Source organism: Lampetra planeri, chromosome 6 (assembly GCF_965212315.1).
Source record: "Lampetra planeri chromosome 6, kcLamPlan1.2.h2, whole genome shotgun sequence".
Classification (NCBI taxonomy): Eukaryota; Metazoa; Chordata; class Hyperoartia; order Petromyzontiformes; family Petromyzontidae; genus Lampetra; species Lampetra planeri.
The window spans coordinates 5,320,505-5,335,949 of NC_136112.1; the positions used below are offsets into that span (position 1 = coordinate 5,320,505).

Consider the following 15,445-nt stretch of genomic DNA (forward strand, 5'->3'; position numbering starts at 1 on the left):
AACGCAGCAGCGGACGCGTCGTGCGAAGTTTCACCGACGCACAGTTTAGCGCTTCTGCGCTTTGAGATGCCAAGGCTTTGTGTGCCTAATGAATGACGATTCTCACCCTTGCCTTGATGACAGCACTCCCCTCTGCAACCCTCAGCTGTCTGTTGGGAATTCCCAGCAGCTGCTGCACCCTCCATGTGTACTCCTCGGCCCGGGCGGCCTGCACTGGGTCCTGAATTCTTGCCACCGCCTCCCCTGTTTGGGCCCGCATTTGGGGAAAAGCTGGCAGGGGGAAATCAAACAAAAGCGGCAATAATACGTGAAACGTTGCCACCTTCCACTTTAGAGAGAAGTGTCGTCAAGAAAGGGCTTTGAAGTCGAAGTCACGGCACGCCGCGGTGGCGAGATGTTAACTACCTCGCCTGGTATTCAGGAGGTCGGGGTATCGATCCCGACCCTGATGCCCGTATATTTGGAGTTTGCGTGTTTTTTTTTTCTCCGGGTCCTCCAGTTGTTCCCTCCACATTAATTATTTGCCTGATATACATTTCCACATGATCACCCACCTCATTGAGCTATCATTTGTGGCCAGATCACTTCTGAAAAATAAGCTAATAGCTCAGTGGGCTTTACCTGGTAAAATAAAAAATAGCATATCGTTTTTTTTTTATTGTTTTGTGACAAGCTTACTTTTCCTATACTTTGCACTCCTATCGTGTTTTTGTATAGTTATAACTTTCTGACATGCCCCGACTGCATATCTGTGACAAAAAGAGCTTGATCGCTCATTGGATCTCTCCAGCATATAGACACATTCTGATTCTGTTTAGCCGTTCACGTGGGTTTTGAGCGTTTCGAGTAACTTAAGCATCCCAGTAGGAATGGCTACCAGGGTTATGGTGTGTACTGGATGCACGCCAATCCTTAACGCGTGTCACGTTTGAAAATTGGCTTTGCAAAAAAAAGCACATTAATTCGTTACGACGAGGGACATTTTATAGGAAGAAGCAGAAGAGGAATATCTCACAATACCGGAAGAGGGGAGAGCTGCATGGAAATGTATCGTCTTGAGCGGTGTGCTACTAGGCAAGTGATGAAAACCGGGACTTTTAATATCTCGGAAAGACTCACAGGTGTACGAGTTAAGTAGCCTCAAAAAGAGGACGGTCGTGGGAAAACCAGGACAGGTGGAAACTCTAGTTATGTTTCTCTCACCTGGATATTAAATTAATATGATGACACTGACTGTGTGATGCACACGACAAGTCGTGGACTTTCCGTAAGCTACGAACGGCAGAGGGTTCACCACTGGCACTCTGAATTCAATTAATTGTAAGAATATTGTTACGAAAAATAATACAGCAACATTATGACTGCGTAGGTTTTCGCGATTCTGCTGCATAGCTCTCCAATGTGTTTTCTAGCTGCACCGCGAGCCTTTCGGCACAATGTCCGACGTTTCGCTCTGCGTACTTGGAGCCACTTCAGAAGCAGTAGCTCTTTAACGCTACAACTATCATCATGATTATCATCACCACCGTGTTATCGCCACCGTGAAAGGCTTACCCGCAGAATCACGAGCCTGCTTGCAGCCTGCATTCCGCTCTTCACCCACTCCCACCATCTCTATTTGTCCTTTGCTCTGGGGGGCAGCTCTGTCGGGGTCAGAGGTGAGCGTGTCGTCTGGGGTGCTGCCCCCACCACCCAGGCCCGTGTCGCGGCTCCCCGTGTCGCTCTGGCCGGCGCTGCCTGCTCGCACGCAGGGATGGATGGATGGATGCACAGTCAGAATCATCACAATGATCAGAATATTTATTTATGACTGCAAGAGGAATCAGATGGGCTGTGAAGCTTTTTTTGTCACAGATGGTCCAGTAAGGGGGCACGGGGTCAGAACATCACAACGACAAACGATACAAACAACACGGCGGGAGTGCGAAGTATAAGAAAGGTAAACCAATCACTCAAAAAATATATACAAATGAAACTCAAATATCTTATCTTATCAGGTAAAGCCCACTGCGCTATTTGCTTCTGTTTCAGAAGCAGATCTGGCCACAAATGATTGCCCAAGAGTGTCCAGGGACGTGCCCTCCCCGAGACCACTAAACCTTTCTTAACAGTTTGAATGGTGTAATTATCCTACATACATTTCCTAATCCACGTGTTACATATATAGCATGTTCAGTTATAGACAATTCGTGTTAGATATATTATTTTATTACCTTGCTCTAGTTATTTGGTATTATACTACAAATAATTTCCACTGAAGAAGTTGTTTCCAAAGGCATGCCTTTTTGTGTTCATATTTTAACAAATTACGTGGCGATGCTGTGTTGTTGGCAATGGTGCAATAGCACAGATAACAAAAACCTCGACATGTTCGACAAAAAACACTGCCGTCAAAGGACAAAAAATATTTAGGTGACTTTTCGGGCAATGGTTCTTCTTCATAGCATGGCGTAAGAAAGGCCAAGGCCTGAAACGTCAACGATTATACATTTTCCTATTCATATTAGTTTCGTTTCAATCCAAGGGTGAAGCTCGCAGTTAAATCTTTTAGGTGAATCCATCTATGTAGAGGATACAAAACGATGGCTCCAAATCTGCTTCATGTCTGTATCAGTCAGGGACATGTGGGGGCGGGGGGGAGGTTGGGGGGGGGGCACACACAGGCCGCGACCGGGAGATGAACGAACGTGGAAACGTCTCGGTGATTGAATGCAGAAAATCTCGAGTAACTCAAATAAACAACCAACCACAGTGAGAGGGCGGACTGTACGTTCACAGCTCGATGATTTTGAAAGGTTGAACAGATTTTGCTTTCACTCATAGACACAATGAAATGCCGTTGTGACATTGTGAAAATAATAAAAGTTTTTTGCAAATATTATTTATTTCTTAAAACCAGCCCTCCCGCAAAACTCGCTGGACATGTGGGCGCGCTTTGGCTGACCTGCCGTCTCTGCCGAGTCGAAGCCAGCCTTCGCTGTCGTCCCCTCCTCCTTCTTGGTTGAGCTTCCACTCTTAAAAACGAAGGCCAAAGTGTGGGTTTACAACACAAAATCCCATTCTGTAACAAAATGCACAGTTCTTTGAGAGAACTGCATAAAGGCACGAAGCTCGCTGTGGCAGTCAACGTCTGCCAATGACTGTTAATAACATTATTATTATTATAGCAATTAAGATGAGCGTAGGATGATAATATTTAATGACATATATACTCCAAAGAATAACAACGTAATTAATGATGATTGAAATGATCAAAGACAACGGTGATGATGATGAGGATAATGATGAGCATGATGATGACAATGCTGATGTAGAGGATGATGATGATGAGAACAATGATGATGATTGCAATGTTGATGTAGAGGACAATGATGAGGATGGTGGTGATGAGGAGAATGATGATGATGGCAATGTTGCTGTCCTTCCCCCGCACCTCCGATTAGCACGGTTGGCAAAGTACGGTGCGAAAGAAGTTCAACGTACAATGGTGCGGATTGTGATGATGATAATGATGACAATGATGATGGCAATGGAGATGTAGAGGACAATCATGAGGAGGGTGATGATGAATACAATGGCGGTGATGGTAATGCCGATGTAGAAGACAATGGTGAGGATTGCGATGGTGACGACGACGACGACGATCGCGACGAGCCACCTTCAGGCCCCGCAGCACAGCGTCGATGGAGTCCAGCAGGAGGTCGCACTGATCCTTCATGACCCCCCGGGGTGTCCCCACGTCCAGCTCTGTGGTCGAGTCGTGGAGACGCAAGCACAGCGCGGCACTCACCAGGGCCCCCCACCCCTCGACCATCGCGTCGGCGTGCACACAACGAGCTCCCGAGCCAAGTGGCTCCCCGTCCCGCGTGGCCACAGGCCCCGAAGCCTGCCGCAGAGCTACGTCCGAGATGCCCTCAAGCGACGTCTCGTCCACAAGCCGAGAGCAGAGGCATATTGAACGATACGGACTTTTTTTGCGTAATCGTTGCAAGTCCTCTGAACCTGGCCGTATGTTTTTTCTTCTTATTCAAAATGTGTGTTTGATTTATACGTGATTTGAAGCTTTCGTGACTGCAGGAATCCATAGTGTTTAACACGTAGGCTTTCGCGACCAATATTATTCATAATCAACGTTTTTGGGTTTAGACCGGGAGCCAGAGCAGAGCCTCACCATTCTGGCGAATTGCCCGATGATGCTGGATGCAATTACCAGCGAAACGTCGTGCTACTCAAAAATTGTAAATGTTGTGGTTTCACGCTTCAACACACCGGTGGGCTAAAGCAGGGAACTATTTGTCTTTTGTCAACGTGACACTTTTTTTGCTGATTGGCCGTGTCGGGTGGTGGAGGGTTACGACACATTTATAAATAACGCGATCTAAACCCAAAAACGTTGATTATGAAGGAATCCATACTCTTTGGTTCTTTCGGTAAAGTCACGTAGGTATGAAATAAAATAAATCACGACGTTTCGGGCGCAATACAAGCGTCCCAACTGATGACGGATGCTTGTGTTGCGCCCAAAACGTCGTGATTTATTTTATTTTTAAAGGTTTGCCCCATCAAACCTTGCGAGAGGGGAGGTGGAGTGAGAGTGAACTTAGTGGACCCTGTCCGTCTGTCTGTAACCTACCCAATGATCACCAGGGAACAACTATTCACGATATGCCCCCCCCCCCCCCCCAGATTCCAACTCGTAGCTGAGCCCCCTGGCGTCGTGGGGGAGGTGGGGGGACCCCCTCACCTGCATCCAGGAGTTCGTCCGTGTCGTTCATTCCCAGGTCACTCCCGTCCGTCGCCCCCGCGTCATCCATTGCACCCGCTGCGACGGTGCCTGTGAAGAACTTACAAAAACAACAACAACAAACTAGAATGTAAAGCCCTTTGTCAAACTCTTTGGGACCTTTATATTTTGTGTAGCCAGTATCAAGATGATGAAAGAACACCAACAAAAAGAACAGGCTTTTACTCTTCCCGGCAAGAATACAGGGCGTTGCGATATTCACTTGATATCTTGTAAGCGGTGCCTTGGTGGTGTTTAAACATCTTAATGGTATTTTTTTCGGAGTGGGCTGAAGCCTATTCGTTTTTTTTCCTCATCACCCATTGCAAATCCACTGCTGGATGAAGGCATATCGGTTCAGGGGGTTGTTCAATCATAACTTCACCGCGCTGTACTCAGGTAGCCGGGGGTTCGCAGCGCAGCTTTGTGGACCTCTGCCCCATTGCCGCTCGCTCAGAAACCCACCCTGGTTAACGCTTCGTTATCATGGCTAAATGCTAACGACGTTGGCTACTGAGAATGTGTTGAGCATGGGATGTCACACTACGCTGGCAGGTACCATCGCGAGATGCGCACATCACCGGGAGGTCGCTCGTTCCAGGATACGATCCGCAGATTATCGGTAACAGCGATCCTACTCCAGATCGACATGCGCTGTGCAGAAATACGGGTGATCGATGGCGCAGGTACAGGTAATCAATTGTTACTCGGCCAAATGAGGCAATCCATGAGTGATGTGAAGAGGGTTAGCATTGAGCTCAGCTTCCAGCTAAGAACGTCGCTGTTTGATGGACACTGTGCCAAGATGATAGGCAAAAGCAGTCATTAAAATCAAACAAGACAAGGCGTCATTGAAAGTATATTCAGTTATTAAAGCATTATAATTGGAATGTGATCGGAGATAGATCCATAAACCTACACACACACACTTGGTAGCATGAAGAGTCTATCGTATTAGATTAACTCCCATGGACCTCCACGTAGCCCCCCCCCCCCCCATACACACACGGCATGGAGAGACCTTCATCCAGCAGTGGATTGACAAACGGGCTGTACACGTGTACACACAAACCTGCACGCGTCCCATCATCATCGTCGCTGGTGTGCGATCGTTTCAAATTCTGATATTTTTTTCGGCTGTTGTGTTTCATTCAATACGGAATGTATCGCAAACATTTCGACCACCTGCACGTCTAATTATAAATTATAATTAAAACTGCTGTCGAATTACGCATTCATTAATACCATATTAAATCAGCCCGTGTATGTACGTAACTGCATGATGAACTTCGTTCGCACCGTACGTAGCCAGCCGTGCGAATTGGCGGTGCGGGCTCTTGGTGGATTATTACAGGGCAGGATTGTGATGAGATGGCGATGGGTTGGGGGGTAGAGGCCTCCATCCATCCAGCAGTGGATTGATCATGGCTGACGACGACGACGACGTTGATGATGATGATAATGACATTTATACCGCGCCAGATTTTGCAGACAGGTCAACAACTCAGAGGCGCAGAGCCAAGCTCCGGGCTGCTCGAAAGCCCTTTAGATGTTTCTTAAAAGTCAGAGTGCATCTGATGTGGATTTGCAAAGGGATAGAGGAACGAAAGATACTTTGATGGACCCGTTGTGTATCTTCTCTGCATGTGTGCAAATATCAGTGAACATAATCGCGGCTGCAAAACTCCCTGTAACGTGGCCATAACAAAGATGAAAGGAACACGCAATAAAAACGTAGGGTGCACAGCAAGCGTGCATTATCATCGCCTCTATAACGTCTGTCCAAACTCTGTAAAAAAAAAAACATCCACTACTGTTCCATTAAAACCCTTCCATTTGTCTGACACAGTCCCAATGGTCAACACATTCGTGCCATTGTTTCGTCTCTTCTTTTCAACAACGCACACGCAACTTTTGTCTCCAAACGAGCGAAAGAAAGAAAATAAATCGTGGAAATTAAACCCTCGTAAAATGCTGCGCCCGGTTTCCCCGGTGGCTTTTTGTGTAACTCTCTTCCCTCTTGTCCCGAGATGTCTCCCAGGCGACGCGGAGGCTCTCGCGGACTCGGTGCCCTGAGCTTGAAGGCAAACAAACCTCACCGACGGTGGCAAGGGGACCTGCGGTCAGCTTGTCGCGGCTGTGCGGCAGTCACGATTGCTCTTCTGTCCCATTATAGGGGCCCGTCCATTTAGTATTTTAGTAGGTACGCCAAAAAAATCTGGCAAAACTTGACCCCCCCCCCTGCCCCCCCCCCTCCCTGTTACTTTTTACACCCCCACCACCACCCCCCGAATCCTATAGAACGGCCGATATTAAATCCACGCAGAAACGACCAAGGATTAATAATATTAACGTCTTCTTGGTTCTTTCGGTAAAGTCACGTGATTTTACCGAAAGAACCAAGAAGATGAATCCCTGCAGTCACGAAAGCTTTAAATCGAAATTCAATATTAACGTGTTTAAGCAAATATAGTCCACCGCCGGCTGCATTAAATAACGAAGTTTCGTACCTTGGCCACTTATTTTGCTGAGCTGCGTGACAGCTGCAGTCAGGGGCACGGTGGCACACGAGTGACACCTCTCCCACAGTCCCACTTCTCTCGCTAGTACTTGTTGTCTCACAGCTGAAGACACTGAACTGTCACTCATTTGAAGGCCAATGTCGACAAATCATTAATTATCGAGGCTTCAATCCCCCCCCATCCCCCCTCCATGCGTACGTGCTAAATGGATGCCCCCCTAATAGCACGGTTGGCTACGTACGGCGCGAAGGAAGTTCAACATACAACAAAGACACATATACCCCGTATAGCCTTAACAGACTGTTGGGGCAAGTGCAAGTTGGCGAGCCACCTGTGAAGGCCGGCACGGCACACGAGGGGTTGGTGGGTGACCAGCACCACGCCCGGCCGCTTTTGTCTCCCCAGTGGCGATGTTTACTGCACGCCACTGCACCAGATACACATTTGAGGCTGAGTCGACCTAGGGGAGGGCCCAGCACCGGTTCGCACGTTGAACTTCTTTCGCACACCGCACGTAGCCGGGCGGGCAACGAACTAAACACAACAAGCAACTTGGAAAGAAATTAGTTTTTTTAAAAGCGTTAAAGAAAACTCCGGCCCACGGTTTGTACATCGCTCGGTTGTTGTTTTTTTTATCGAGGGGGATTTTTTTATTTTAATTGGTGCACAGCGTCAACAAGCCGATCGCTCAGCACACATGGGGGGGGGGGTGGCTTGTTTAAGGAGTGTAAGGGCTGCCCCGGGGTTTGTGGCGGTTAAAAAGGTGGGAATAGCTTGCCAACACCACCTTTTGACCAATAGCGTACTACGTCCTGACCTCGTCCTTCAAACCTGAACCATCTTTCCCCTTCCTAACATAACCCCTCCATTTCCCTATCGCCAACCCTTCCTTACCATTCCTTCCACTCCCCAACACTCAAATCCCATCCCTTTCCTCCATCAGCCAATAACTAGTGTAGCATTTTTTTTATTGTTGACAAACGCTGATGATAAGATAAGACGTGTTTGCTGGCTTATGCCTCAATCAACACCGTCAAAGAAATGCACCTGGTGTGTGATGAAGCCCATTCCGGAAGATATTTGGGGTTTAACGCACCACTTTCTCCGGTTCAGAAAACAGCGGCATGAATTTCCTTTGGTATGGGAAAAAATAAACCATTACGGAAGAAATCCAGTGCTGCACTTTCACACGACACGTGGTGCCGTGAAGGAATGCAATCCCTTCGTAATTACAATTCAACAATGTGCAACACTTTTGTCATTCCACCGCTTGATGAAAAGCCACCCCACGCTGTATCCGTCATCACGGCGGTTGTTTGACCATACTTCACCACGCTGTCAAACCCGTATCAGTGCCGACCTTATTACAGACCAATTCACACCTTATTGGTCACCCCGTGCCCTTAATAGATCTCAACGTTCATCCTACAAAGTCCCATCACAAGGGAGAAACACAAACAAATCTTGACTTAAAGCTTTCGTGACTGCGGGAATTCATATTCTTTGGGTCTATCGGTACAGTCAAGTCGATAGGCTCAAAGAAAATAACAACAAACTACGTTTCGATCGCAACACAGGCGGTCGTCTTCAGGAAGAAAAAAATCAACAACGAATTTTTTTTATACTCTTAGAATTTGTACGCCGTATGGACCTGAAAACTCAATGTCCTTGAACAAGAATACGGGGTAAACCGTATGGGTTGACAGCTTTGGGGTTGAGCTGATGTTACGTCGTGAGGCCGGGTTTGTAGTTCAGAGCACGAACCACTGCGCCACCTTTCCACCCTAGGTTGAGTATCATCGCATCTCCAATAAGTACGGTTGGCTACGTACGGTGCGAAAGAAGTCCAACATACATGCAGACTATACACAGTGCGTACAGGTGAACTTAGTGTCTGAGAAAGTGGTCATTGCGAGTTATGGGAAGCGCTAGTGTAGTGGTTACCCCGTTGCACTATGAACCTAGATACTGGGCCATCCCCTAGGTCGACTCAGCCTCCAATGAGTACCTGGCGCGGTGTGCAAACATCGCCACTGGGGAGACAAAGGCGGCTTGGCGTGGTGCTGGCCACTAACCCACTTCGTGTGCCGTGCCGGCTTTCATAGGTGGCTCGCTAACAGCACTTGCCCCAACAGTCTATTAAGGCTGTACGGGGGATCTTTGCCTTTTATTAAGGGTGTTCCATGACCGTTTACGTTGGCAATAGAGCTCGGTTTTACGTCGTGGAATATGGGAACTTAGTGGCAGCGTTGACCACTACTCGGGCGATATATTATGACCCTTTTAACTGGACGAGTGTGCGTGTGTGTGTGTGTTTTTAACTGCTGAATATCTCGATAAGATACAAACTGCGGTCAACACAGCTAAGCTCTGCGTACATTTGTAAATGTCACAAAAGTTCAAATGTAAAACGAGCTGATGCTGCTGCATTGGCAGCGGTGAGCTCAACAACATCATCTGTCGATGACGCATTGGCTTTAATAGGAAAACATAACAGGCAACGTTATATGGGAAATGGCCCTTCTCTCGGGGTTAGGATCGGCACCATGAAGAAGGCCCATTGCCCGGAACGTCACTAATTGCGTGCCTTCCTTTTTAAGGCGGTGGGTGTTATTGATCAACGCAGCGAGTGGTGTTTATGCGCATATTTAATAAGCAATTAGAACAACCAAGCGATGTCGGCTGGTGTTCAAAGTCAAAATGGTAAATGCCCCATTCCCAGTTGGCAAGTGTACAACATCCGTGCATTGGTTTCGTGCTCTTGGCGATCATCAGTAATCCGTGGTACATTGTCGCTGCCATGACTGCGGTACTGATACAAGGCGTGTGTGTGTGTGTGTAATACATTTGACCAGACGAGACGGGTTCCCAACGCAGGACTATGTTCCATTCACGATCAATAATCGACTGCTCTTTTATCCACCCCACTGTTCAATAACACGAAATCCCTCCGCGTCTCCGATTAGCACGGTTGGCTACGTACGGCGCGAAAGAAGTTCAACGTACGTGCATACTCTCCCTACTTTCGCTCGTAGGAATTGCCTCACCATACTTCACCACGCCGGTTCAGATACATTCCTGGGCAGTGCGCTCACCACTGCGCCACCGCTCCACCACGGCACACACACATATTTAGCATAGACTACATTTGCTTTAAACAAATATCTCTCGCGTGCTGTAAGACTCCTGTAGACTTTGTAACTTACACAGCGACCAACTTCATAGCTGTCAACCCCTTATTACCATGCCTTCCCTTATTACAGACCAATTCAGACTTTTATTGGTCATCCCGTGCCCTTATAAATCTCAACGTTCATCCTATAAAGTCCCATCACAAGGGAGAAACACAAACAAATAGACAACAACAAAATGTTGCCCGCATTTAAACGGCTCAATTTCCCTGTAAAAGAATACGGGGTAAACCTCATGGGTTGACAGGTACACAACTTGCAAGACATACAATCTGTTGCAGGGGCTGTAGTCTTGTAAACGCATCACGACTCGAACAACACAAAACGGTTCCCGTGGTGGTCACACGAAATACAAACTTCCCTTTAAAGAGTTCACTCTCGGTCCGAGGTGTTTCTTATTTCCACCCATCGTCGTCGTAGTGCATTAAGCACGGCCTCATTATATAAAACGTAAAAAATTTCGATTTAAAGCTTTCGTGACTGCAGGGATTCATCTTCTTGGTTCTTTCGGTAAAGTCACGTAGAAGGGAAATAATAAAATAATAAAAATTAAACATAATAAAATATTATTTTAAATTTCGATTTAAAGCTTTCGTGACTGCAGGGATTCATCTTCTTGGTTCTTTCGGTAAAGTCACGTAGAAGGGAAATAATAAAATAATAAAACATAATATTTTATTATTTCCCTTCTACGTGACTTTACCGAAATAACACAGGAAGAAGGTGCATCGGTGTTTTACGTTTCACAGAAGCGAGCGAGTTGCCTGGCCCGCCGAAGAGAGGAGAGAGAGAGATGAGAGGAGAGAGAGACACACACACGAGATTTGACAAGTGACTCAACGAAGTTTTGGTGGTGGTTCGTGAAAACTCACCGCGCACTCAGAGCTGAGTCAAGAGAGGCTGACGGGAGAGTGCCACTGGCGTCAGATCCGCCTAATCGATGATTTTTTTTTAAAACAATGGCACACGACAAAAAAACACACACACGCACAGCCACGAGCGATGAGGCTGTTGAACTCAGTTGCGGCTTCGTCCGAGTTCACCAGTTGCTCGTGGCTGTCATCGAGAACTGCTTTTCGTTGCGCTCTAGGGGGTGGTGGGTTGGGTGGGTGGCGTTGTGCGCAAAGTTCGCGAGACGCGACAACCTCAGGGGGAAAAAAAAACGCCGCTTGCCACAGTTGCCCCTAGTTACTCATTCTTCCGGGCCAAACGAGAAAGCTCACACACACACACCCCGCCTCCTCCTCCCTGCACCTCGCATCATCGCCAACCCCCTCTCTCCATCATCACCATCACCACCATCATCATCTCCTCGTTCCACAATCATCACCATCATCATCACCGTCTCTTTCCACCATCATTATCATCACCATCACCACCATCATCATCATCTCTATCCACCATCATTATCATCACCATCATCATCTCCTCTATCCACCATTATTATCATCACCATCACCACCATCACCGCCATCATCATCTCCTTTCTCCATCATCACCATCATCATCACCGTCTCTTTCCACCATCATTATCATCACCATCATCACCGTCTCTTTCGACCATCATTATCATCATCACCACCATCATCATCTCCTCTATCCACCATCATTATTATCACCATCATCATCACCGTCTCTTTCCACCACCAGTGCTTTCATCACAATCACGTCCTTTTTACACCATCACACTTAGCACTATCACCGCCATCACCTCCTCTTTCCGCCATCGCATCACCTCTTCTCTCCACTACCACCACGAGCATGATCATCACCTCCTCTGTCAACCATCACCGCCATCAATCACCTCCTCTTATTATCCTCCTCTTATTACCACCACCGCCACCACCATCCCCGCCTCCAAGTCACAATCCTCCAGACGAGTGACCCCCAGCAGCAAACGGCCCGAGCACGCGGAGATGCGTGCAAGACGCAGAAAGGATGCAGAGGGGGCGAGAGGGAATGAGAGGGGGGTGAGGAGTTGGTTGCGTGGGGGAATCGGAGAAGCGTCGCTCGGGGGGGGGGGGTGGACACTGGGACCCCTGTCTGGATAGGGGGGGGGGGCCCCTGTCTGGATAGGGGGGGGGGACCCCTGTCTGGATAGGAGGGGGGACCCCTGTCTGGATAGGGGGGGGACCCCGCAAAAGCTTCGCGCCGACACGGCTCATTTGCCGCTAAAAGGCCGCTCCTCCTCCTCCTCCCCCCTCCAGTGACGAATGCCGCTGTGTCCACAGTCGCCTCCAGCAGTAGCAGCAGCAGCAACAACAATAACAACGGGCGGCCAACATCGTAGCCACCGTAGCAGCAGCAGCGGCGGCGGCTACGATGTGCGACAACCGCGGCGTGCCCGCTCCTGCCGTGACGCCGGGATGATTCAAACCCCCCCGGGCGAACGGGCGGGCCGGCTCAGGGTTTGCCTGCCTTGAACCAATGCTGCTGAGAACGAGAGAGAATTCCAGAATCTTGATTTGAAGCTTTCGTGAGTGCAGGAATCCGTACTTTTTGGTTCTTTCGGTAAAGTCACGTAGGTATAAAATTAAAATAAAATAAAAATATAATACATTTCGATTTAAAGCTTTCGTGACTGCAGGGATTCATCTTCTTGGTTCTTTCGGTAAAGTCACGTAGAAGGGAAATAAAAAAAACATGATAAAAAAATGTTTTATTTTTATTATTTTATTATTTCCCTTCTACGTGACTTTACCGAAAAAAACCAAGAAGAAAAATATAATACTTTTTATTTTATACCTCCGTGACTTTACCGAAAGAACCAAAGAGTATAGAATTCCAGAAACTTGTGGCCGTCGGGCAGATGGGATGTGATGTGCAAAACTAAATAATGTGTCGCTTATGTTCTACAAAATTACGGTACTGATGAATTATTTTGTTTCATTTGTGAAATTGCTTCGCGCAGAAACCGGAGCAGCGCTCTTGCCTATCCACATCTGGCAGATCACCGACGTTAATTAAAGCAAGTCTCGACTCTTCTGATGAGAGTTAATGATTTATTCATGCACGTGTGTCGATCATTAACATGCAAGCAGTTTGAAACATACTCACACGTCTATCCAGAGACTACATTTTAGCCCGGTCTGGGCCAGTGGTCGATCCGGGAAATATTCCACACCCGGTACACGACTTCCAGTAGGCGCATTAATAGCCACAACCAATCGCCACAGTTTGTGGCTACTCGGGATGGGAAAGAACACATCGAAAAATCGGTAACATTCTAAGATTTGTTTCCGATGCGTCGATATTTTGACATCGATGATGATCCATCCGATAATATCTGGAACGACGATGGTTTGGTTTCATGTTGTGTTGTTCACGACAGACGTAAAGGTGAAAAAAAACGTTAATTTTGATTGAAAGCTTTCGTGACTGCAGGGATTCATATTCTTGGTTCTTTCGGTAAAGTCACGTAGAAGGGAAACAATAAAATAAAAATATATATAAAACAATAAAATATAGATTTGAAACTATAATATTAGGGTTGTTCCCTTTTTTCTGGCAACAAAACTGAACCCTTTTTACAAGGAATCATGTCTGCATCAACCACAATACTTGCAGTCAAAATGGAAACAAAAAAACCCTACTGATAATATATGCATTGTCCTTGAAACTGATTGGTCTACACCAGAGACGGCTTTCTTTCGAGCCTCGTCTCAATTGGTTGCTAGACCAGATGATGGCAGAATAAAGGGGAACACCCCTATTATTCTACTTTGGTACTGGCAAAGGAGGTCTAATGATGTCGAGGTTTGAAACTATTTGATGGGACATAACAAACTTGTCACTCTCCAAAAATCGACGACACGTGTAAATGCTGCAGAAAGGTTTAAAAGTCAAACTCTGCAAAGTCGACGTACATTTGCTGTTGGTCGAGTGTTCGTCTTGTAACAAGAGCAGCATTGTGGCTTTTGATTAACATTTTTTTTTGCTTATTATTTTCCTTAATAATAATAATAATAACACATGCTTCTGAATAATTACCCAGCTCTTTCCTGTAATTAGTTGAAGAGAGAAAAACAATCATCAAACGCATCAAACATCGAAGCACATCGATGTATTGATGTGTTTTATCTCAAATCAATCGCATCCGTAGCCCTCTTCAATTGAAGAGCGCGCTGTCTCCGGCACATATTGACAAAGCTCCCCCCGTATAGCCTTTGACAGGCTGGTGGGGCAAGTGCTGTTAGCGAGCACCGATGAAAGCCGGCGAGCCAGCAACCACGCCCGGCTAGCTTTGTTCACACATCGCACCAGGTACGCATGCAAGGCCGAGTTTACCGATGGGAGTCCTAAGACCTGTTCATTTGTTTCGTCACCGATGTTGGCATTGAGCGGGAATCGAACTCGGTTCACCGGCTCCAAAGCTCAGCGCGCTCACCCAGTGCCGGATGAAGCTAATGCGGGGCCTGCAGCATTATGTTATAAAGGGGCCCTAAATAAATAAATAAAACTGAAATATTAAAACTCACATTTTTCACTTGCATAGTAAAGTAATTGTATTTTTTATTTGCTATACAGCCAGATAATACGACAAATCGCTAACCTTAAACACCCAGTCGTTTGTAAAAGTCGAAGGCAGTATTTACTACTATAATGAGCCAAGAATGTCTGTGTGTCCCGCGCGTGACGTCACTGCACATCGACCAGCCCCCCGTCATTAATAATCATGAACAGGTGGGCTCCTCCACATGGACCCCCCCCCCCCGTCATTAATAATCATGAACGGGTGACGTCACTCCGCATGAAGGTGGAGCAGAAACGAAAATTTGTTTACGCAAATCAGCTTTAATTTTTACCTTTCTTTATGGAAAGTAAAGGGAATCAAGAACATCAAAGCCTCAACGAATATAACGAGACAAAAAGGCTGTGTGTGTGTGTGTCCCACACGTGACGTCACTCCACATGCGCCCCACCCCCCCCCTCATTATAATTCATGTGTT

The 15,445-nt window shown here is 46.9% G+C and overlaps 1 protein-coding gene across 1 annotated transcript; it reads right to left on the reverse strand.

Moving 5' to 3' along the window:
• Positions 1-85: 85 nt before the first annotated feature.
• LOC144719648 (uncharacterized) lies at positions 86-11,598 on the reverse strand. The gene is made up of 6 exons (XM_078595785.1): positions 11,369-11,598; positions 4,745-4,844; positions 3,659-3,747; positions 2,945-3,014; positions 1,555-1,737; positions 86-270 (listed from the first exon to the last, which is right to left on the reverse strand). The coding sequence occupies exons 2-6, from the start codon at positions 4,812-4,814 to the stop codon at positions 86-88; spliced, it is 597 nt and encodes a 198-aa protein (XP_078451911.1). The 5' UTR covers positions 4,815-4,844; positions 11,369-11,598.
• Positions 11,599-15,445: the final 3,847 nt, after the last annotated feature.